This window comes from Ambystoma mexicanum, chromosome 7q (genome assembly GCF_040938575.1).
Source record: "Ambystoma mexicanum isolate Mex_15411 chromosome 7q, UKY_AmexF1_1, whole genome shotgun sequence".
NCBI lineage: Eukaryota > Metazoa > Chordata > Amphibia > Caudata > Ambystomatidae > Ambystoma > Ambystoma mexicanum.
The window spans coordinates 406,796,374-406,818,379 of record NC_090941.1 but is presented as its reverse complement, the minus strand read 5'-3'; the positions used below and the strand labels follow the sequence as shown (position 1 = coordinate 406,818,379).

General features: G+C 46.7%; 1 protein-coding gene across 4 annotated transcripts in view; it reads left to right on the top strand.

The window, feature by feature from the left end:
- Positions 1-22,006, top strand: part of TDRD3 (tudor domain containing 3) — a 1,496,528-nt gene that overhangs the window by 194,751 nt on the left and 1,279,771 nt on the right. The window contains exon 1 of one of the 4 annotated variants that reach the window (XM_069639411.1): positions 10,500-10,615. The exons of the other annotated variants lie outside the window; for them this stretch is intronic. Coding sequence (XP_069495512.1) covers positions 10,575-10,615 — 41 coding nt within the window. The 5' untranslated portion in view covers positions 10,500-10,574. Of the gene's footprint in view, positions 1-10,499; positions 10,616-22,006 lie in introns of those variants that run through there. 4 annotated transcript variants of the gene reach the window in all.

Here is a 22,006-nt window from a genome sequence, read left to right as displayed (position 1 = left end):
ACTACCCAAACCTAACGAGCCAGGGCTTAGCTGTAGTTCTTATCGACCCCTGTCGATGTTGAATCAAGATAGTAAAATTCTAACTGCCGTTTTGGCAAATAGGTTACGGAATGTTATAGGTAAATTGATACACCCGAACCAATGGGCTATGTCCCTGACAGGAACATATTCCATAATATCAGGAGGCTCCACAGGGTCATTGAACATGGGAACGAAAGCGAGGACGTACTGGCGGTTGTGTCACTGGATGCAATCAAGGCCTTTGACTCAGTCAAATGGCCGTGGCTGCTGGCGTCCCTGGCCGGCTATGGGATGGGTCCAGGATATTTACAGTGGGCTAGGATGCTATATAGTGAACCGCTGGCCAGGGTGAAAACAGGAACAGTGATATCGGAGAGGTGGAAGCCGGGCAGGGGAACTAGGCAGGGTTGTCCATGGTCCCCCATGCTATACATATTAGCTCTGGAACCCTCAGCGATTTATCTAAGGCATCAATATGACACGATAGGCATCTCTGTGGGTGGTGAACGACACTTGATATCATTATATGCAGATGACATATTATTGTACTTGCGATACCCGGAAGAAAACCTCCAATATGTTTTGGAGGTGATGGAGAAATATGCGGGACTGTCTGGTATAGCGTTGAATCCTCAGAAGTCTAACATGTTTCCATTGGGCGGGTATAAAGGGACCCCTCTGAATCAGCTACCGAGGTTGCAGGTACCATGGGCGGTTAGTACATTCCGCTACCTAGGAATAGATATATACCACGCAGTGGAGGAAGCGCATATGCGTAATACGGAAGTAGCCATCAGGAAAATTGAGAATTGCATGCGGTTCTGGGTAAAGCTGCCTTTAGCAATGATGGGTCGTAGCCCAATGTTGAAGATGGTGGTCCTGCCTAGGCTCCTGCACTATTTCGGGAATATCCCGTATAGGATACCAAAGAAGTTCTTTAGCAGACTGGCAAGCATGTGTAGGGACTTCCTGTGGCATGGCACACGAAATAGGGTGGCCCTCTGGAAGCTACAGACCTTTTACGAGAATGGAGGTATAAAGTTGCCCAACTATGAGGTCTATTATGTTGCAAGTCAGCTGCAATATGTGGCAAAATGGCTTTCGGAGGACGAAACCACTGAAACCAGATTGTTCAGGCGGGACTGTGCCCCATTTTACCTGAAGGAGATCATGTGGTTGTCCCAAACAGAGATGGATGGGTGTCCAAAGATGTTGGTACTGGAATGGAAGATGTGGCGTAGGGCCTGTCAACTGATGGGGAACCCATGCCCGTGCTCCCCTCAGGTACCACTGGTTGCACTGGTGGGTGGGGAAGAGCAGTTAAGAATGATAATCAGGAACCATTGGGAGTCGGTTGGTATAGCGACCATGGGTGATATTAGGCAAGATGGGACCATAAAAGCCTTTGAGGAGTTGGGGACGGAAACTGGGCTACATACTGGCCAGTACATCACGCACCATAGACTGGTGCGAAGATTAAGAGAAGGTGGCCTGAACCTGTGCTTGATGAAGAACCAGACGCAATTATAGACACAATATACGATCTAGCAGAAGGAGGACACGAGATATCCAGAATATATGAGATGATGATGATTGCCATAGTGGGGAAGGAGATAGTGCAATTGAGACTGGAGTGGGAAGAGGAAGTAGGAGCCCCGATGGAGGACGGGATGTGGGAACGAGTCCAAGGGTATCACAAGAAAGTGTCAAGGAACGCAAGACTTAAGCAGTTGCAATTGTATATTACACATAGGGTGTATCTGACACCTCATAGAATATCCAAGTTCAAAAATGTGGGAAGGCAGGCATGCCCTAAATGTGATGAGGAAAATGCGGGCATGGTACATATGTTTTGGTCATGCCTGGTCATAGGGCGCTTCTGGGGTGAGGTCGCACACAAATTGGCAGAAAAGGGCATCAAGATTGTGGTGGATACCGTGTGGGCCTGCTTGTTGGGGGGGGATCCTTAGGCCACGGAAACCTAGGCATGTCAGCAAACTGAAAGACCTGGCATATGCGCTTGCGAAGAGGAGGATTGCTATGGGTGGAAGACATGCCATAAACCACAATTGGAAGTATGGTGGATGGATTTACAAAAATGGGCGGAGGCGTAAACTGTAGTATGGCAAGAAACGAGCAGCGCTGGGGGGGAGGAAGAGACTGAAACCCTGATGGCTTGGAGGCTCCTGATAGCAGAATTATTTGGGTCAACACAAGGCCCATCGGATCCCACGGGTAGAAATACCCCATCACAAGAGGCAGAAACAGAATGTTAGCAGAAGTAGGCTCGTAGCGGGGGGTGGGATAAGGGATTCAGTGAGCGCGACTTGGAAATGTTCTTGTATACACTGCAAGTTTGGTTTGTATTGTTTTAAATATTCAATACAATGTTTAAAAAAAAATATAGGTGGATGATTCTAAGATATTACATTATACCCAAACTGGTTTCAGAACGGGGGCTGGGACAACCCATAATCTTAGAATACTTGCCTCAATCATTTTAGAGACCCATGATGCAGCTGGTTTAACACTGTATGTAATTTTCATTGACTTTTCAGCAGCGTTTGACAGTGTGGATCGTCAGAGACTTCGGAGCAAGCTCAGGCAATGGGGGTGTTCACCTTGGTTGATTAATATACTGAAATGTCTGCATTAGGGCACCCAGGCACGGGTGATCCTTACCAACGAAGGCTGCACGACAACACTGATCCCGATACAGAAAGGAGTTCGGCAGGGTTGTACTATGGCAGCATTACTGTACAATTTGTACATGGCAGACCTTCCTCAACAGTTACCTTCTAGTATCGGTTGTTGCCCAAAATGTGGTGGGTCACCGGTGCCATGTCTACTTTACGCAGATGATTTGATCCTGTTGAGTTATACATACTTGGGTGCGAAAAATATGTTCTGAGTTACACAAATATGCAATAGAGAATAAACTTAAAATAAACATGTCAAAAACCAAAATAATGGCCATATTAGCCAAAAAGGTGAAATGTCCGGGCTTCAACACAGAATTAGGTAACATTGAATATGTTCAAATATATCCTTATCTCAGTCTAGAGGTGAGTGGTCGCACTGCCTATAAATATATCATAGAGGCCAAGAAAATTAAAGCCCGTCGATTGACGCATCTGATCACAAAATTCGCAAGAGAAACAGTGGGCTTCACATTCGAAGGTATCCTAATATTATATAAACAATGTTTCTCTCCAACCATACTGTATGGTTTGGAATCATTGTCAATGAGTGACCTGACATGGCTGGATTCAGTAGAAGGACGGCTGTGGAGAAGAATATTGAACCTCAGTCAGTCAGTCAGTGCCAGTCCAATACATACGCCTTGAGTTGGGGCTAATGTCACTGAAAGGCGAGTTGTTGAAGAAGCGTGGATTGTTACATCTAAAAATACACTCTACTCCACAATGCCAACTTCTTCGCCTGTTAGAAAATAGAACATGTGCATACGATAGTTTTGAGAAACCCTCAGAGACATTATGCAAGGCCCTAGAATGGCCACCTGATTATACTGGAAAGACCCCTTATGAAACGTTAAGGCTAATATTAATAAGGAAAATCTAAATATGGGATTGGGCCCGCAACTACGAACACCTTGACTCTCCCATCTTATAAATATTTGACTGGAGTGTCCCATAAGTATATGCGGACCCAACAATACTTAAAGTGTCCAAACTTTGCTGTGAGATATTTTCGCCTGAGACTGCACACAAACCAGCTACCATTATTGGTGCTAATTGGTGGGCGATTAAAACTCCCAAGAAATTGAAGATATTGCTGGATCTGTAGGAAGCCCCATAGGTTGGAGACCCCTCGATGTATATTAACAGAATGTTGTGATCTGGGATCTGAATACATGACTATGTTCGGGCATCTAGTATATGACTACGATGCAATTAAAAGTGATGCATTTTGGATATATTGCTTGAATACGGAGTGTCGGGGATTGCATATTGCGTTGTATCAACTGTGGTCTTGAATTAAAACAAAGCTTAATAGAAGTCACATTGTGAGCACTCTAGTTGGCACCTAACTGTAGTCAACATATGCGGCCAGTAAGTGTAAAGTGATAACTGGAGTTGAGTTACAGTAGATGAATGGTTTATTTAGTATTGTACATTTTAAGCAAAACTATTACATTTTTTGGTGAGAAAGTTTTAATGATTTTAAAGAATTATATAAAATATTATAAGACCCAAGGATGTGAATTTAAGTAGCGAACGGTTATATATATTAAGCAGAGTTATTTGTATAAAGGAGGATATATAAGTAATATGATATTACCGAATATATTTATTTTGTGAAGAGCTTATTGAAAGAATGGGAAAACCCATGATAAAACATGTGAAATGTAAATCGCAAATGTATAATTGTATTCTATTTTGTTATGCTGATTTTAGATGATGTAATATAAATTTGTAAAGTTTTTAGGAAACTAAACAAATACATTTAAATAAGTAAATTAAAAATTAAATGTAAAGGCCTAGCGATCCCTATAACTAGGGGGGGGCGATCATCTACCTAAAGGAATATCTAAGGTACTTTGCCAGTCTTTCTCCATGTCCCAAAGAATTCATCCACCATCCAAACTCTGCATATCTGACCCTATCACTAATTCAACAAAACAAAAGAGCAGGAGAAGGGCTCCCTCCTCCTGCACTTTTTATCAGTTCAAACTGTTCTTTTCTCAAATTGGTCTACTTGTTTCCCACTTTGGGCCTAGTGTCCTTGATTCAGATTGATTTATCTTCAAGACTGTTTGTTTTCAGTATTAAGATAAAGTTTTGTTAACTACAGTTCCAACAACAACAAAGTTCTTCTTGGTGAAATAAAGACTTTCCACTTACTCAGAATAGCATCATTGTTATTCCCAGCCACACTGCTTTTCTGCACTTTGTTATCCAAGAAGACTTGACACAGTTCAAAGAAATATAACTTCTATAAATGTTGAAATCAATTCTGATAGTATATTTGTACTTGCACACACGTTTCCTTCTGGTTCATGTTCCAGAGAATAACGCTACAAACTAGTTGATATTAGGATTGCATTTCATAGTGTGTCGAAAAACAGACTGGCATAAGTATTAAAGGTGCACCCTAAAAAAAAAGATATTGCAATGCAAGTAGCAACTATGGGGTGTTTTCTTAAGCAATTAAAGAGGTTTGTATTCAAGTTTGACTGAACAAGCATTTTTAAGATGTTCATTTTGTGTTCTCTGTTTTGTTTCAAAATGCATCTGAAGGTGGTTGGATTGAAATAAAACTAGACCTGGCAGGGGGATGGACAGTTGTTATGGGAGTAATCCTACCACTTGAGTCTGAGACTGTAATATTAAAGCCCAGAGGAGTAAGCGAGAAACATTGTGTGATCAATCATATTCGTCCCAGTGAAGTACAAGTCTCTATTGGGACTGATCATACTCGTCCCAGTAGAGATGAGGCGCTCAGAATACTGAAAGCTAAAGAAGTAAAAGGGAATCATTATTGGAATACTCTGTCATATTGGTCAAAGAAGAACCTCTCTCAGTAGAAAGAACCAAGAAAAGGGAATCCAATTATAAAGAACACTTATCAAATAGGGAAGAAGCGAAACCAAGTTAAAGTATTGAACGAGTTGCATGAACTGATCAAGAGTCACCTGACACTATATGAAAATCAAGTATTGAATAATGTTTGTGGAAAGCAAACAACCCGGGAGAAGAGTCATTCCCCTGTTCTTAGTTGCTATCTTGGTGGTAGGGCTAGTTGAACTTAGTTTGGATGGTGGATTGATTCTCTTAAGACATTCACTGACTAGCACCATCGTATAGGGAGACATGGGCATTTTTTCTCGTTTGGTTACCAAAGAAGATAGTGAAATGTCTTATCAGAGTCTGTGTCTTCCTTCTGATTCCCACCAGTAGGCAGGAGAAGCTTCTGTGTACTGTAAGGATAAATGCAGCAATAGATGATGGCCTAAAATAAAGTGAATTAATAAAGGCTTTTCTTAAAGAGCAAGAGAGGCACCAGCTTTGTCATTTGTTGGAAATGTCTGCCTCTTGCCCACTGTTATGACAAAATCATGACTCTGGAAACATGCAGGATCAAATTAGGTGCAGGATCAAATCCCCTGAGATACAAACGTAGCCATCAACCAAACAGACAAACAAAACAAAGAACGCTAGAGCAGACCGGCAAACTTCAACAGGTTTAAGACCCCCATGGTTAGTTTGTTGTTATGAACAGAAGCTGCACTCTACCAGAAGGCAGAAGTGGTGAGACAATCTTCACTACAAACAAATTGAGAGCGATGCTTAACCCTCATTTCCTTCAATGCTGGACACTCAGTTACAATGTGTTAAAGTTTGTACCCGCCCCTCGCCACACTCTGGTCACAGACCATCCTCTGTGCCTGTATTGTCTCTAGCAGCCCTTATCTCGCCAGTCAAGAGGACATTCAAACGGAACCTGAAAAAGTTAGATCTCTCCCTAGGATCTGGGAATTTAATTAGGTAACCCGGAAGGGTGCCCCTAAATTTATCAAGAAATGAGAATGGCTTGGCAAGCTTCAAATTTCGGACCTTATCTTAATCTAATCTCGCTCTACATATGTTTTTTTTCCCACTCTCCAGGTTCCCCACCAGATCCTCAGGAGTTTTATCCAGCTCATTTAAGTGAGTCAGAGCAATCTCCTTCAGTCCCATAAGTTCCAGTGACTTTCCCAGCATGAGATGGACTACCAGGTCTTCATACAACAAGCCCCTCTTTGGTGCCATAACAGAGCGATACAGCAAAAGTGTCCTTTACTCCAATAGAGCCACCATAGACGACAGGCCCAACTCATATCTCAAAGTGGAGACCGGGAAAGACTGTGGAAGATTCAAGACCCTCTTCCATATTCGTCCCCCAAGTCTCTCCCAAAGCCTGGAAATTTGAATCTAGTCTGTAGAGCAATTTGGGAATCACCTTCCCCCCTGTATAAACGAATTAGGGGAACCAAAGAAAATGTACAATACTTTGAAAGAAGCTTTTTTCATCTGACAAGATAGCTGATCAATCACTGACTTCAGGCGTGTTGTTACTTTCATAACTGAAGGATTAGTATAGAGGTACAGGCCTAGGTATTTGATCTCCCACTTCACTTGAATAACAAGCCCATTTAGCCTCCATTTGAATTTAGGGATGTTTTTACCTGAGTTTGAAAAGCAGACAACACTTGTCTTAGAGGGGTTGATTATTAAATAATTGATCGCTGCTTAGCTCTCAAACCCCTCTATAAGGCTTTGAAGGCCTATTGGGGTGTGATCTACAAGGACCACGTCATCTGCATATGCTAACCAGCTCAGAGATTGGTTCCCGATCTTGGGTACAGCAAGAGCACAAAAAATGAGAGCCTTACCCAGATCTGAGATATAGAGGTGGAATAAGCAGGGAGCCAAAATGCAACCCTGCCTAACACCTCTTCTAGTCATAATCGGACCAGAGAGATTACCGTTCTCACATAATCTCACCTGAATATTCATGTCCGCATGGAGGTGCCTGATAGCCAGCAATTCCCGGCGGTATCCCCCATGCATCCAATTAGGCCCATAATCTTTTTCTATTGTATCGAAGGCCAGGGACAGGCCGATCCAAACTCAATATAGGACCGGCCCGCCCCTTGCCCAAGTTTTACCAATCAATGTGTGAATAAATACCCTGTTTAGCGAGGTATACCAACCTTTCCTAAACCCAATTTAGCTCGACCAGAATCAGTGAGGCAAAGATCTTACTGTCCGCGTCAAGAAGAGCGATCGGGCGATAATTAACTGCCAGTGCCCGATCATCCCCCTTGAAGATTGGAATGACGATTGCTGAACTCCACGAGGGAGGGGTCTCCTTGCACGCTATAATGTTCACAAAGAGGTTAAACAGTATCACTGACCATGCAGAAGCATTAGATTTCACGATCTAATTAGAAAGGCCGTTCGTCCCCGGGGCTCTTGAGGATGAGGCCCTCACTATCAAGTCCTCAATGCGATCCCTCGTGATGGACAAGCTCCACCGAGCCAAGGATGGACAAGACACACTTTCCTCAGGAGCTGATCCATACAACTTCCGAAAATGGGAACACCACGCCTACTCTGTAAGCATGTTACCCTGAAGCCCCAGCTATGTTTTTCCCCCCCATGGTTGACTATCTCCCAGAAATTTCTAGAATTGTTTTGGTCAGAACACTTAACATAGACTCCCCATCCCTTTTGTAATCTCAAAGCCCTTTGGCCTTTCAACCAATTTTTAATTCAGCAGGGATTTTCATTTGAGAGCTATAGCCTGGAGGTCTTCACTGCAGTTTTTAAGTGCTCGAAGTGCTCTTGTAAGATTTTTTTTTTCTGGTGGGTTACTTCGTCAAATTCATGTTGATGACGAGCTTTAACCCTTGTGGTCATCAAATTGGGGGCTTCCAGACGCCAAATGAGGTTGGTATAGTTAGACGGAATACAGGCCAAGGATAGATCCTCAGCATCTGTTTGACTCAGGAAGTGATCCAGTTTTAAATTTAGGGATTCTCCCCCTCTCTGGAATTTAACCACCCTGTTTCCACCCTGATTTACTTCCGGGGGAATTTTGTTGACTTCCCGAGCCAAGCGAGATCCCAAGTTAAGGCTAGCTGTCAATATTTTATGATTGCTTCTGTCCTTCTCATTTCACAGCTATCCAGCAAGATTTTGGACAGAAAAAAATAATCAAACACAGAGCTGTTACGACCATTAGACCATGTTGACCTTAACGCTTCCACACCCCAAATACATCCATTCACTGTATACAGGTTCCATTCGGACAGAAAATCCAACCACCTTTCACCATTCAACAGCAAGTTCATATTTACGTGGTCATTTGTCTTGACTGTGAGGCAAGAAGAATTCAAATCCCCCCAGTATTAATTCAGTGGGCATCCCATCAATCATTACCAAAAAGAGGGAGGAAGGATAAATCGACAAAAGAATCGGTACGTTTTGAACTAGCAGGGTTCCAGTAGACGTTGATCACAATTAGATGAAGTGTCTGCCTGCACGCCGTTAAGTGAACGCAAGCAGCGCAAATGACGTTTTTTTTTTTAACCTGGATTTTCATTACTGACCTTAGAATTGAATTCCTAATTGCTATTAACAGACCACCGGACGGGGGATTTCCCCCCTCGTTCCGATGCATTGCTTTCTGGTCTATAATAGTGAAGTCATCTAGGCCAATAGAGTTCAGTAACCAGGATTCCTGATAAAGTACCAAATCGTAACCTCCAAATATGTATTGAAGCATAGTAATGTTCTTAAAGCTACTGAAACCTAGCGTTTTCCAACTCATGATCTTAATCTGTTTTTTAACTAAAGCCGCCCCTCAGTTAACCCAATTCATTGATATAATTCAGCCAGGATGGTTGGTAGAGTAGCAAGAATATTGTCCTTTTTAAGGCCTGCCACGCCATACTCCCTGTCACCCGCCCCCACATGCTCCATCTTTGGGTTTTCAGGAGGGTTCTTAATGTTTAATGGAAGAGAATTCGAGATCACCAGGCCCTGCCTCTCCAAGTCACCCGCCGCTGCCCATATAGCCTCTACCCCCCAAGTGGGATTTCAGACCCAACTCCACTGGGTCAGTTCGCGAATCAAATGGGAAGCACACGTATTCAAGATCATACGTAGAGAGCAGACAGAACGATGGTATCTTATTGGGAATAGCCAGAATGGAGCTCCTGTTCAAATCCTGCCCGGCTGTTTAGATCTTTTAAATTCCAGCCAGATTTTAGGAATCCCGATAGGTGCAGATGCACTTTTGGTGATTGTAGGGACTGGCACACCCCCTACGTTAGACTCTTTTGCTGCTAACGATTATATCAGTTACCGGGCCATTGTTACTCTGATCGAACAGTCTGGAGATGCTTGTGTTGAAATCACTACCAGGGGTGCCCGGAACTAAGCGTCTCGTAGTTGACTTCCTTCCCCTGCAAAAAAATCAAAGCCAATTTAGTTATCCTTTTCGGAATCTCAGGGATAGGTTGCATCACAGCTGGTATGACCACAGAGAGATAGTCTGTTTGTGAGCAGACTCCACATGGATTACGTCAGGTTGCGTTTCTGGCATAGTCAATCTACGGTTAAGCTCCAGTCCTTTCCTCAAATGTGGCTTCCCCTTTGTTTTTTGGACCTTCAGTGGAGCTGTTTGAGGGTGAAGACCTGAAGTTACTGGAGTTTCAGTAGCCTTATCCATGGCATTGAAAAATTGGCGATTCCCAGCTCTCCTAGATTTTTTCTATTTCTGATCCCTGGATTTCTTCGATTCGGGCTGGAGGACTCCTTTTCCCCTTGTTACTTTCCGTTTATATTTCTTCTGTTGGATCTCATCTAAAACCGATTCGTCAATGGGTGTAATGGATTGAACTGAGGGTTGGTTCTGATTGAGCACGCTCTGTAGCTTAGATCTCGCTTCTACATAATCTATTTCAGGAGGGATCTGGGTAAGCCTGATGAACTCCTCCATTGTGGAGAGAGGGAGCGGGGAGTCATCCAGCGGATCTGAATATGACTCTGGTACGGAGGCTGGATCTGCATGTCTCAAGTTGGTAAGTAAATCAACATTCTGTCCTTTTTTTCATATTTATGTATGTGATTTGGTAGTTAGGGACTGTAACATTGTTTGAAAAGCAGCAAGAGAGGAGGACTTCGTAGAAGCCGGTCTTTTAATTATGTCGAGATTCTCTGCAATTACTGTATTTACTGCACAGTTTAAACCCACCACGGAGAATTCACAACCTTCCACTTCCTTCGTAGATTCCATGAGTTTGTCTGCCTGCACATGCACTTCTCTTTTTAGTAGCTCAAAGACTTATACAATTGATGTTAGTATGAAATTGAGAGCCACTAATGCTGACTGGGAAGGAGAGGCTAAATCTGAGTGTGCAAAGGGATCCCCTCATAATTTCCGGGGAAGGCTCCATTGCATAATCTTTTGGGGTTTTTGTGGTCAACAGGATCTAGCCCAGTCAGATCATTTAGTGAGAAAGGAGTACTCAATTGTGGTACTACGCTAATGTCCAAGGAGGAACTTCCCAGAGCCCTGCCCACTTCCTGATATGTAGGCAGAGATTCTGAAGACTTCTTCAATGTTGAAGTGATTGAGGCAGGACCCTCACGGAGGTCATTGTCAATATGGTGGGAACGCCACCTTTTAGAGGGTGCTTCTTCAGCCAACTGTCAATTTTTAATTGGGGCAAACAGTCATTTATCTCATTTATCTTCCTTTTGATCAATGAAGAGGACAAAGTGTAATCTAAAGAATTCCCATGTTGATGTTTGCCCCCTTGCTCCAATAGAATCAAGGACTGCAAGCCTGTTGGCAATGGACTCACGATTCGCTTTTGTGGAATTCCTGAAATATGAGGTGAGACATCGGTCGACAAAGTTGGACAGAATCATTGTGAGCCACCTCTATAGCCAAACTGTCATCCCTATAAACAGCACTCAAGTTATACATGGGGGACTGTTGAATAGACACCGTACCGGAGTATAATGACACCTTCCACGTTTGTTCAAAAATTTGGGTTAAATCAACCCATTAAATCAGCCTGAGAAGCCCTCCGATATATGCCTTTTCAGTTGTAGAGGTAGCAAGAACTAGGGGTCCAGAATCCACTGGTCAGCATAAAGATGAAAATAAGTTGGCTTAAGAGCCACTCAAAAGAGCTTTGGCCAAATGAATTAGAATCATCTAGATTGCTCCAGCTGGTCCTAAGATGGCAACAAAAACAGAAGGTTTCCCTAGGAGGGGCTGTTCCTGGCCGGCGTTCGGCCTGTTAATTTTTGGAACGAAAAGCGCCACAGGCCAGGCAGATTGCAAAGAACAGCTGGGTCTCAAAGGGAACAAGTACCAACAGTCACACCAGAATCTTCATTTAAGTCAGGACTTCACCCGTACCGACCTTCGATAGCCAAGCAATAGATACTAAGAAATTAATAGCCAGCTAATAACAATTGGAGGAGGTGGAAGAGGAAGTGGAGCACTTACTGTTGGTAGAGAGCCTCCACCGCCGAACATGGCAGAACACTTCTGCCATGCTACGCTTTGCGTAGCTCGTTGGTTTAAAAGTATTTCCTCTTAAAGGTGCAGTACGAGCACCATTCAGTAAGCAAAGCACATGCAGCAAGGTAGTAAGCACAAAAGAAAACTCCTCTCTACCACCGGTTTGAGCTGATAAGGTACACGGATACACAGCAGAACACTTCTGCCACACTTCGCTACGCTTTGCGTAGCTCGTTCGCTTAGATGTCCTTCCTCTTAAAGGTGCAGTACAAGCACCAGTCGGTAAGCCAAGTACACGCAGCAAGGTTGACTGCACAAAAGAAAACTCCTCTCCAACACTGGTTTGAGCTGATAAGGTACACGGGTACACGGCAGAACACTTCTGCCACACTGATGCAGAGTTATACACAGACCAACATAAAAGTTCCATTTTGTTCTACCTTGTATATATTTCACTCTGAATCCTATCATTTGAGATTCAAAGTGGTCTGCTTGAGTCTGGTGATATGAAGGGGGGGGGATTTTAAAACTATGCCAAAAAGGGAAACGGAAATTCTTTGAAAATGCTACTTATCGGGCTTACCCCAGTTCACAATAACCAAACATGAATAGCAAATAAAAAAGGCCTTCGTGGTCTATTTAGGCCTGTTCTGACAATTATACAAATAAATCCCCTGCCTGCCAGATGTCACCAATGGCTTCGGGTTCTCTGCCTTAAAGGACTTGTCATCATTCATCAAGCTCCAGGCATCCCATAATAACTCCCTTAGCCCAGATAAAGGGAAAAGTTATTGAACTCCGCACAGCAAATGCCATATGCTCTGAATACATATAGATATCCTACAAAAAGGAGTATGTGGGTGATGTACTACCACTTGCAGGGAAATGCCAGGAACTCCACACTAGCAATATGAATAGACTGTAATATGAGGGAAATCTTAAATGAAATGTTTGATCATTAAAGGTATTACTGCTTCGCAATGCAAGCTCAGATCCACCCAACATTTTAACACTTTGTAGATGGGAGTAATATCTACCAAATTATGTAAAATCTATATACCATGGCATGTTTGGAATTGGTGAAAATTTGCGAAATACGTAGCTGTTTTATCTCCCCCAGCGATCATTCAAGTATCTGGATGTGCGTATCGATTCGCAGAATGTAACATTCGTTTTATCAATCTCACATGTCACATCACAAGCTAGGTCCGAAAAACAATATAGACATTCCATCAATTGGAGTGGTTTGGCCCAAACCTTTCGGGACTGGAAAAACCACACCTCTGTCGCCACAGAGGGGACCAGTCAGAAAGATGTATAATTGTAAGCACATAAGAATATGATTGTGGAATGTGGGGATATGAACATTGAGGAACAGCTGGAGATGGGAGTGCAAAGTTGATATTTGAAGGACTGACCCCAACCAGTCCATTGAAAGGAGGACCAGTCTATGCATGAAATTTAGTTTCCAGACAGCCACCTAAGGAGCAGGTTTTCTGAAGGAAAGATTCCAGGCTGACTTGAGAGCCCAGCTGACTCTCCAAAATCAGAAGCCAAATCAAAAAGTTAAATTACACCCCTATCAACCCCAAACTGTCCATATAAATTGACCAGGGTAACTCAGGGAATTTTAGAACAGGAACGCAGGTGCTGATATTTTGAGTTACTTCTGTAAAGCCCAATGCACTTTTTAGTGTGAAAAGAAATTTAAAACTGAATGCATTTTGGTGCTACATTTATGTGTGTGACAAGGCACTGCCGCAAAGAACCACTCTGGAAACAGGAATACGTCCTAAGAGTCTTTATTGTAGGTATTACGACAATCAAATTAGCCGTTAGGGCTGACTGGGTTCTTAGGATGTTTGGCGCTAGAGTCGTCCTTCTCTAACTCAACTACCCCGGTCTTTTCCACTTGCCTAGCCCAGGTATCCATGACAGGGTGTTAGTAATATTGCAAGGTGACCCCCTACTGTCTGCGTTTTCCCCTTGGGCTAAAAGGGGTATCCCTAACACAGTAGCTGGCTACCTCCATAGGGGTCTTCTGGTTGTCCCTGACCTAGCCCCACTTAGTACTCTATGGGAGATATGGGTTGGTGCTTCCTTCCACCCAGTTCCACTTGATCTCCTTGCACACAGTCTCTCCTGACCCTTCTCTGCACTGTACAACTGCCCCTTCTCTCTCACATTCCTCCTTCCTACTTCTCACCTTAGATTTTACCACTCCCCATATCCCTCTTTCTCCAACCACCACTCTGCAACCAATTTCTCTGCTACCATCACCTTCCTTCCTCTTCACTACTACTCCACCGTCGATGTCCACTCTGTTACCACTACTGCCACACTACCACAACTATCTCTCTGCTGTTCCTACTACTCCTACTACTCTCACTTGCTGCTGTCACTACTGCTGCTACCACTCACTACCATCTACTACTACCAACTACCAGCTCATGATAATACCACATCTCCCAACTAATACTACTTTCCACTTTATCCCTATTTGACACACTCCTTACATTCAAACACTCCACAGTCCCCCTCTCACCAACAGCCTCCTGTCTTCACCCAACTAACCCACAACTCGTATTCAACTCCTTAAATACCCCACCCCCTCCCAGGATTGGATACTCTCCCTGTCCAATCACTTACCTGGCTCAAGAAGGTGTGGCAGGTGAATTGCTTAGGCAGGCTTCAAAAATGGCTTGTAAGCTCCACCCCCTTTTCTGGCAGCATCTCTTGGAAAGAAAGGAACAGCCTTTGTGAGAGATTGGAGTCCCTGTTTGATAAGGCCTTCTGATGGCCCTTTTAATATTAATTTCCGTGGTGGGCTAGTTGGAGTTTCATTAATAAGGCCTCTTTTTCTGGATGCTGTGGAGACGCAAGATCCTCTTCTTTTGTGGCCTGTGTTGTGCTGCTTGCCCCATCCTGTGGCAAAATGTGGAACTGCTGCTGCATGGTGTCTTCCTTCTGCCTGTTGCAGCGTCTCCCCATCAGTGTTCTCCTGGGGCAGTGACACCGCCATCATCACAGGTAAGATAGAGAAGAGAGGGGGTCTGTACACACTTGCACGGGCACTGCGGGTTGTCCGGGTTGGGCTCTCTCTCTCTCCCCTGACAGGGCCTGTACGCAGGCCTTGTCCCATGTGGAATTGCCTTTGTAAAATTAAGTACATTTAAAAATATAATTGTGGTTTAAGCCGATCTACAGTTTATTTGGGCTAGAGTGTAATTGCAAAGTACTCCTGCCCGGGGTGATACCATGCATTAATGGAGCCAGGCGATGCCGTAGACCTGGTTACAATGTTAGCGCTAAAAAATGCATGCTTAGGGAATTCATTCCTTTTAATAAGAATTGTGTGAAGTCCTATATCTTTAACTGTGCAAATAGACTTGTGTAATGTGGAAAGGAAGAGTGGGTTTGAAATTATGCATGGTGGAGACGGTTACAACTGCAGCCCAAAACGCATGCAAGCATACTCAAATCTGTACATGCTTTCATAGATTGACAGTCGCACATGCAAATAGTTTGAAAATAGTAAACACCCGTGTGAATTCAAAGCTGATACTTGACTTTATTCAAAGTAACACACACAGACTGAAAGTAACACAGGTTTAGTGAAAGTCGTACATGCATGTTTTGAGAAAGCTGCACTCATGTACTTAAAAAGTGTAGATGCTAGTTTAGAATAGAGCAATTAGATCCCTGCGCGCATTACTTTGAATTCAAACCTAAGGAGATAGATGAAAGCTGGCCATTGTCTACAGTTAAGTGGCTTATAAATAAGCCTATACTTCTACAGCATGGGGTCTGGCATGGTTTCACATGCTCATGAATATTCCCCGTCGTCAAACTGGGAATCCTCAGTAAAAGAAAAAATCAGTTTCAGTTTCGTTTCTGAACTGTCTTTCTCCTAATAACCAATCACTGGTCTGTGGGTCATACTGCCCCCAGCCAATGACTGCCCTCTACCTAAGCCCCTCCTCTGGCAGCCATCTTCAGATTTTTACTGCACGTTCAAGTGTTGGAGTCCTCGTTCTTAGCTCTCGTGCTTTTACTGCTTATTGCAAATTTTTGTCGAATTTCACTTCTTGGAGGATTCCAGAAGATCTTGGAGGCCTACCCCTCGTGGTCATGGCCGAAGACAAAGGAGACTCGACGCCTCTGTTTAGGATCTGCCCAGGATGTGGAATAGAGAACGTCTTCAAGGAGAATGGGCACTCCCAGTGCCGCTACTGCCTGCACGCAGATGAATCGCACGTCGGAGGCCTGTGTTCTGCAAGGACATGTCCTCTCGTACCATGATAGACCGTTGCAAGCAACTCGCTGACTGGCTGGAGTCGAAGAGCCCGACGGCAGGTGAGCCCCGGCAACGTACTTCTCCCAAGAGAAAATCCGAGCGGTCTTCTAAGACCTTTGAGAGCACTCTGGCGACGGGGGCCCAACATAAGGCAAAGCAATGCGAGTGCACGGGCACTGGGAGCGCCGTTGGTACGGGCTGCCAGGCCAGGTGCAGCATCGCTAATGCTGTCAACCACGAGCCAACGCTCTGGCTCGACGAAAAGGAAGTCGGACAACCCGGGTAAGCTTCTGGAGAAGGCCCGATCGGTTCTGACGGAGAAAGCCAAGGGGGAGCGAGGCGGTGGCCTTCCCCCCACGGTGAAGGCATCAGACACGCCTAAGGTCATGAAGGCCCAGATTCACCAGGCTAAGGCTTCGATTGAGGGTGTGGTAGCGTCCCTGGTGAAGACCGCGGAGGCGGCCCCACTGGAGACGGCACCCAAGCCAAGAGTTTCCCTGCCCAGCCGGAGGGAATCGCCTTTCACGCCCATCGATAAGACCCCCGTGGTGCCCGTGGGCGAGAAGAAGGGGGGGAGGCATGATATTCCTATTGGACTCAGATATCGCCTCCGAGGACGAGCTTTCGGGCCTCAAGTCAGTTCTTGACAAGAAGTTGTCAAGGTCAGATCGTATGGGAAGGACCCCGACGAGGCGGACGTGGAGAGCGATGAGGGAGATGACGAGGAACGGCAGATCGAAGAGGAGCCGGAGGACAATACGCCACTGCTGACGCTCCCGTCACAACCGCTGCCACCACCGACGGACAGGTCGGAGGACATCTTGCTAGCCTTGCATACACTGTGCACAGTAATAAGGAAGAGGATGCCTTTGCCTCCGGCAGATGATTCAGCGGCACCTGGACCTTCGGAGAGCCCTCCATCCAAGCGGAGGTGGGTCCATCCACCCCTGCCCTGCCATCCTTCACCTCCATCCCCTCCACCGAGGGACGAAACAGACGACGACGGGGACGGACGACGGCGGTGACGATGGAACTGATCCCCCGTCGCCCCCACCCCGGGCTTCTCCTCCTGATGAAATTGGCTCCTTTCATGCCATGATCGCTAGGGCCTCAGAGCTTTTTCAGCTATGTCCCGAAGAACAGAAGAAGGAGGCATTCCTTTATCAGCGACGAGAGGCCAAGAGGAAGACGGTGCTCTCGGTCCCTCTGTTGGATCACATCTGGGGCGAAGGGCTGACCCGCCTGAAGAACCCATCCTCGGCCCCGGCGAAGCGAGACCGGTACGAGAAGAAGTACTGGGATCCAGACTCTGCACCTATTTGCTTCAGAGCACAGCCGTCCCCGGACTCGGTGGTCTCCGCGGCGGCCAAGAAGAAATCTGCTGGGGCGACGGCATCGACTTCCACTTCCCCGCCGGACGGCGAGGGGAAGAAGCTGGACACCAAGGGACGTTGGGGTCATCTCGTCGGCGGCGACGACCATTAAGGCGGCCAATGCTCTCGCTATCGTGGCTCACTATGATAGGGAGCTCTGGTTTAAAATTGCCCCCCTCCTGGAATTCCTCCCAGACGGCAAGAGGGCAGAAGCCCTTAAAATCTTGCAAGAAGGCGAGGTGGCTTCGGACCACGCCATCACGGTGGCCACGGACATCGCTGACACCGGCTTCCGCTAGATGGGCAACAGTGTTTGCCTTCGCCGGCGTGGCTGGCTCAGGGCCACTGACTTCCAGGACATACAGACGAGGGTACTGGACATGCCCTTCGACAGGAACAACTTGTTCGGCAAGGCAGTGGACGAGCCACTGCAGGCCGTCAAGGCAGACACCGAGACGGCCTGTGCCTTGGGCACGCTCCATCAACGACGGCTGTCCTTTCGGCCCTCCGCAGGCAAGTCACAAGGTGCCTCCAAAGGATTTGGCACAGCTCTTCTTCATACCGTCAGGCGGCCTGTTCTTCGTCCCAGGAAGCCTACAGAGGCCGCAACAAGGCCGGTGGACATCTTCGTCGTCGCCAAGGGGCCCAAGGTGGTAAGGCCTCAGTGAAGCAGGACTGAACCGGCCATGATGTCGGGCTCCCACCCGAGTACCCCGGTGGGAGGTCGGCTGGCGAACTTTGTCAGCGTGTGGAAGTCCATCTCCACTGACTGTTAGGTGCTCGATGCTCTGGCCCACGGACACACACTGGAGTTCCAAGGGAATTGTCCCTGTTTCCCACCTGTGGCCTGGAGTTTATTCGCTGTACTTCCTCGTCCGAAAGAAGACCGGCAGTTGGCGGCCCATTCTAGATCTTTGCCACCTCAACAAATACATAAAATCCCAGAAGTTCTGGATGGTCACCCTCCAGCACGTACTGGGACAGCGGGAGGAAGGGGACTTCCTCTTGTTGCTGGACTTGGAGGATGCCTATTTCCACATCCCCATTCACAAAGGACATCAAGAGTTTCTGCGTCAGAGGGCGACACTACCAATTCAAGGCCCTCCCCTTCGGTTTGAAGTCGGCCCCAAGGGTCTTCACCAAGTGCCTGGCACCGGTGGCAACACGGTTACGCCTGCAGGGGATCCACGTCTACCCCTATCTGGACGATTGGCTCATCTGAGCGAAGTCAAAGGAACACGCCGTCGAACACACAGCGAGGACTCTCTGCCTGCTCACGGAACTGGGGTTCTCGATAAACTATACAAAGTCCTTCTTGGAGCCATCTCAGGACGCTCAGTTCCTGGGAGCCAGACTCAACACGGTGGCGGGCCTAGCCACACCATCGGAAGACAGGATAAAGGCCATTCTGGGCAAGGTACAACGGCTGTTGACCATCAAGGTTGCCAGGGTGAGGTCCATCAAGTCCCTGCTCGGCATGATGTTGTCATGCATCTACCTCGTTTGGCTGTGAAGACAGCGGATGCGGCCACTGCAGGAGTTCCTCGACGCCCCTTGGATGCAGGCGACGGGAAGCTTTGAGGACAAGATCGCCCTCAATGAGACATTCCGTCGAGCGATTCAATGGTGGGAGGTCCGCGCGCATCTAGCAGCGGGCACGAACTTCCAGACCCCGGCGCATCAGGAGACAGTGACAATGGACGCCTCCCTGGAGGGATGGGGTGCACACACCGGAAATCTCCACGCAAGAGGCCTTTGGCTCCCGGAGAAGAAGTCGTTGCACATCAACGTCCTGGACCTCCCGGCTGTGTTTTGGGCCCTCAAGTCATTCTTTCCGTCCCTCAAGGGCAAGATGGTGCGGGTCCTCACCGACAACACCACGACAATGTTCTACATTCAGAAGCAGGGGGGCACCAGATCCCCAGTTCTCTCCAAGGAAGCGCAGGACCTATGGCACTGGGCCATCGCCCAAAGGATGTTCTTGGTACCCTTTCATTTGGCATGAGTGAAGAACACCGTCGCCGACTCACTCGGCAGGGAGCTACGCTCTTGCCACGAGTGGAAACTTCGGTAGGATCAGGGGAACCTGCTGTTTAGACGATGGGGCAATCCCCAAATCGATCTGTTTGTGACGGCGACGAACACCAAGTGCCGGAGGTTCGCCAGTAGGTTTCCCCAGCCGGGGAGCATGGGGGATGCATTCTCATTCCCCTACGATGGCCTGTTTCTCTATGCGTTTCCACCGTTGCCGTTGCTCCTACGACTCATCAGTCAACTCAGACGGTCCCGGTGCAGGATGATCCTCGTCGCACTGGCGTGGCTGAGACAGATATGGTACCCGGACCTTCTGGACATGTCAGCGTCCCCATCAGTCAAGCTTCCGGCGGACGCAGATCTTTTCGCCAGGGAAAGAGGCGCGATTCTGCACCGCGACCCGGGGTCACTGAACCTGCAGGCCTGGCTCCTGCAGCGCTAGAGTTTGGAGGATATGAGATCCCGGCGGACTTCAAGGAGGTACTTGCCAAAGCCAGGGCTTCTTCGACTCTTAAGTGCTACAGACATGAATGGAAGAGGTTCACCGTCTGGTGCCGTGCACAGAAGATAAACCCTCTACGGATTACAGCCCCTCAAGTGCTGCCGTACTTGCTGTCGCTGGCCAAGGCGGGGCTGGCACACTCCTCTATCAAGATCCATCTGGCGGCTATCTCCCGCTACACCAGAACTCAGGGGCAATCGTCGCTGTGGTCGCATCGCCTGGTTAAGGAGTTCATTAAAGGACCTTTCGCTCATTCCCACTGGTGAAGGCTTCAGCCCCTGCGTGGGAGCTCAATGTGGTGCTCAGTAGGCTCATGGGTCCTCCGTTCGAGCCTCTTCATTCGACACCTCTGAAATTCCTATCGTGGAAGACGGAGTTCCTGGTGGCCATCACCTCCACACAACGAGTGGAAGAGATCCAGGCCCTCTCCTGTAAGCCTCCATACTTGACTTTCCACGCAATGAGGGCTGTGCTGAGGACGTACCTCTCCTTCATGCCCAAGGTGCCATCGGTCTTCCATCTCAACAAGCCCTTGGTGTTACCTGTTTTCTTCCCGTTGCCTTCTTTGCTGACTGAGAGGACTTTGCACTCGCTGGATGTGGCTAGAGTGCTGAAGTTCTACGTGGACCGCACGAAGAGTTTTCGGAAGACGTCACAGCTGTTTGTGAACTTTGGCCCTGTGAACCAAGGGAAGGCCCTCTCCAAGGCTTCCATTTCCAGGTGGTTCTCCGGCTGTATCACCCATTGTCACTGCTTGGCAAACCGACCGTTGCCTGGCCGTCTGAGAGCTCATTCGACCAGAGCGATCACTGCAACTACAGCGTACCTGTCTGGTGTGCCCCTACTGGACATCTGCAGGGCTGCTACGTGGAGGTCGACACACACCTTCACAAAATTCTACTGTGTCGACCGGGATTCCAGGGAGCAGTATAGAGTTGGCCAAGCAGTGCTGCGCAACCTGTTCACTTGTAGGTGAGCCTAGTGAGGAGGTAAGAAATGCTTAATGTTGAGTTGTTGAAATGCTTAATGTTGAGCCTTGCCACATCCCGTGGTTGTGCATGTGTGTACTGCTATGTATTCTTGTATTCATGAGCATGCAAATCCATGCCAGATCCCATGCTGGAGAAGGAACAAGTTACTTACCTGTAACATGCAAACCCTCCCGCCTACCCATCTGCGGCTCTTCTCTTGTTCCTACTGCCAATTTACGTGCTACCAAATCTGAAGATGGCTGCCAGAGGAGAGGGGCTTAGGTAGAGGGCAGTCATTGGCTGGGGGCAGTATGACCCAGAGACCAGTGATTGGTTATTAGGAGAAAGAGAGTTCAGAAAGGAAACTGAAACAGATTTTTTTCTTTTACCGAGGATTCCTAGCCTGACGATGGGGAATATTCATGAGCATGCGAATCCATGCTAGACCCATGCTGGAGAACAACAGTTACAGGTAAGTAACTAGTTCCATTCCCTACCTCACACCTGTATAGGGAAGTCAGATTTATTGTAAATGTATTCTAAATAAATTGTTCAAGTAACTTTCTCCGATAACACACTTTTCTTCAGATGTTTTCAGCACACTTTCCTTATGTTAAAACACTATATTTGAAGTATTTGGTGTTGTGTAGGCTAAAGAAAATCTAGAATGGTAATGTCAAAGTGCCTAGTATCTTTTAAAATACAATGTAGCTTTGTGTAGACTCTTTGAATAAATGTTTGTATGGACTGAGAATGG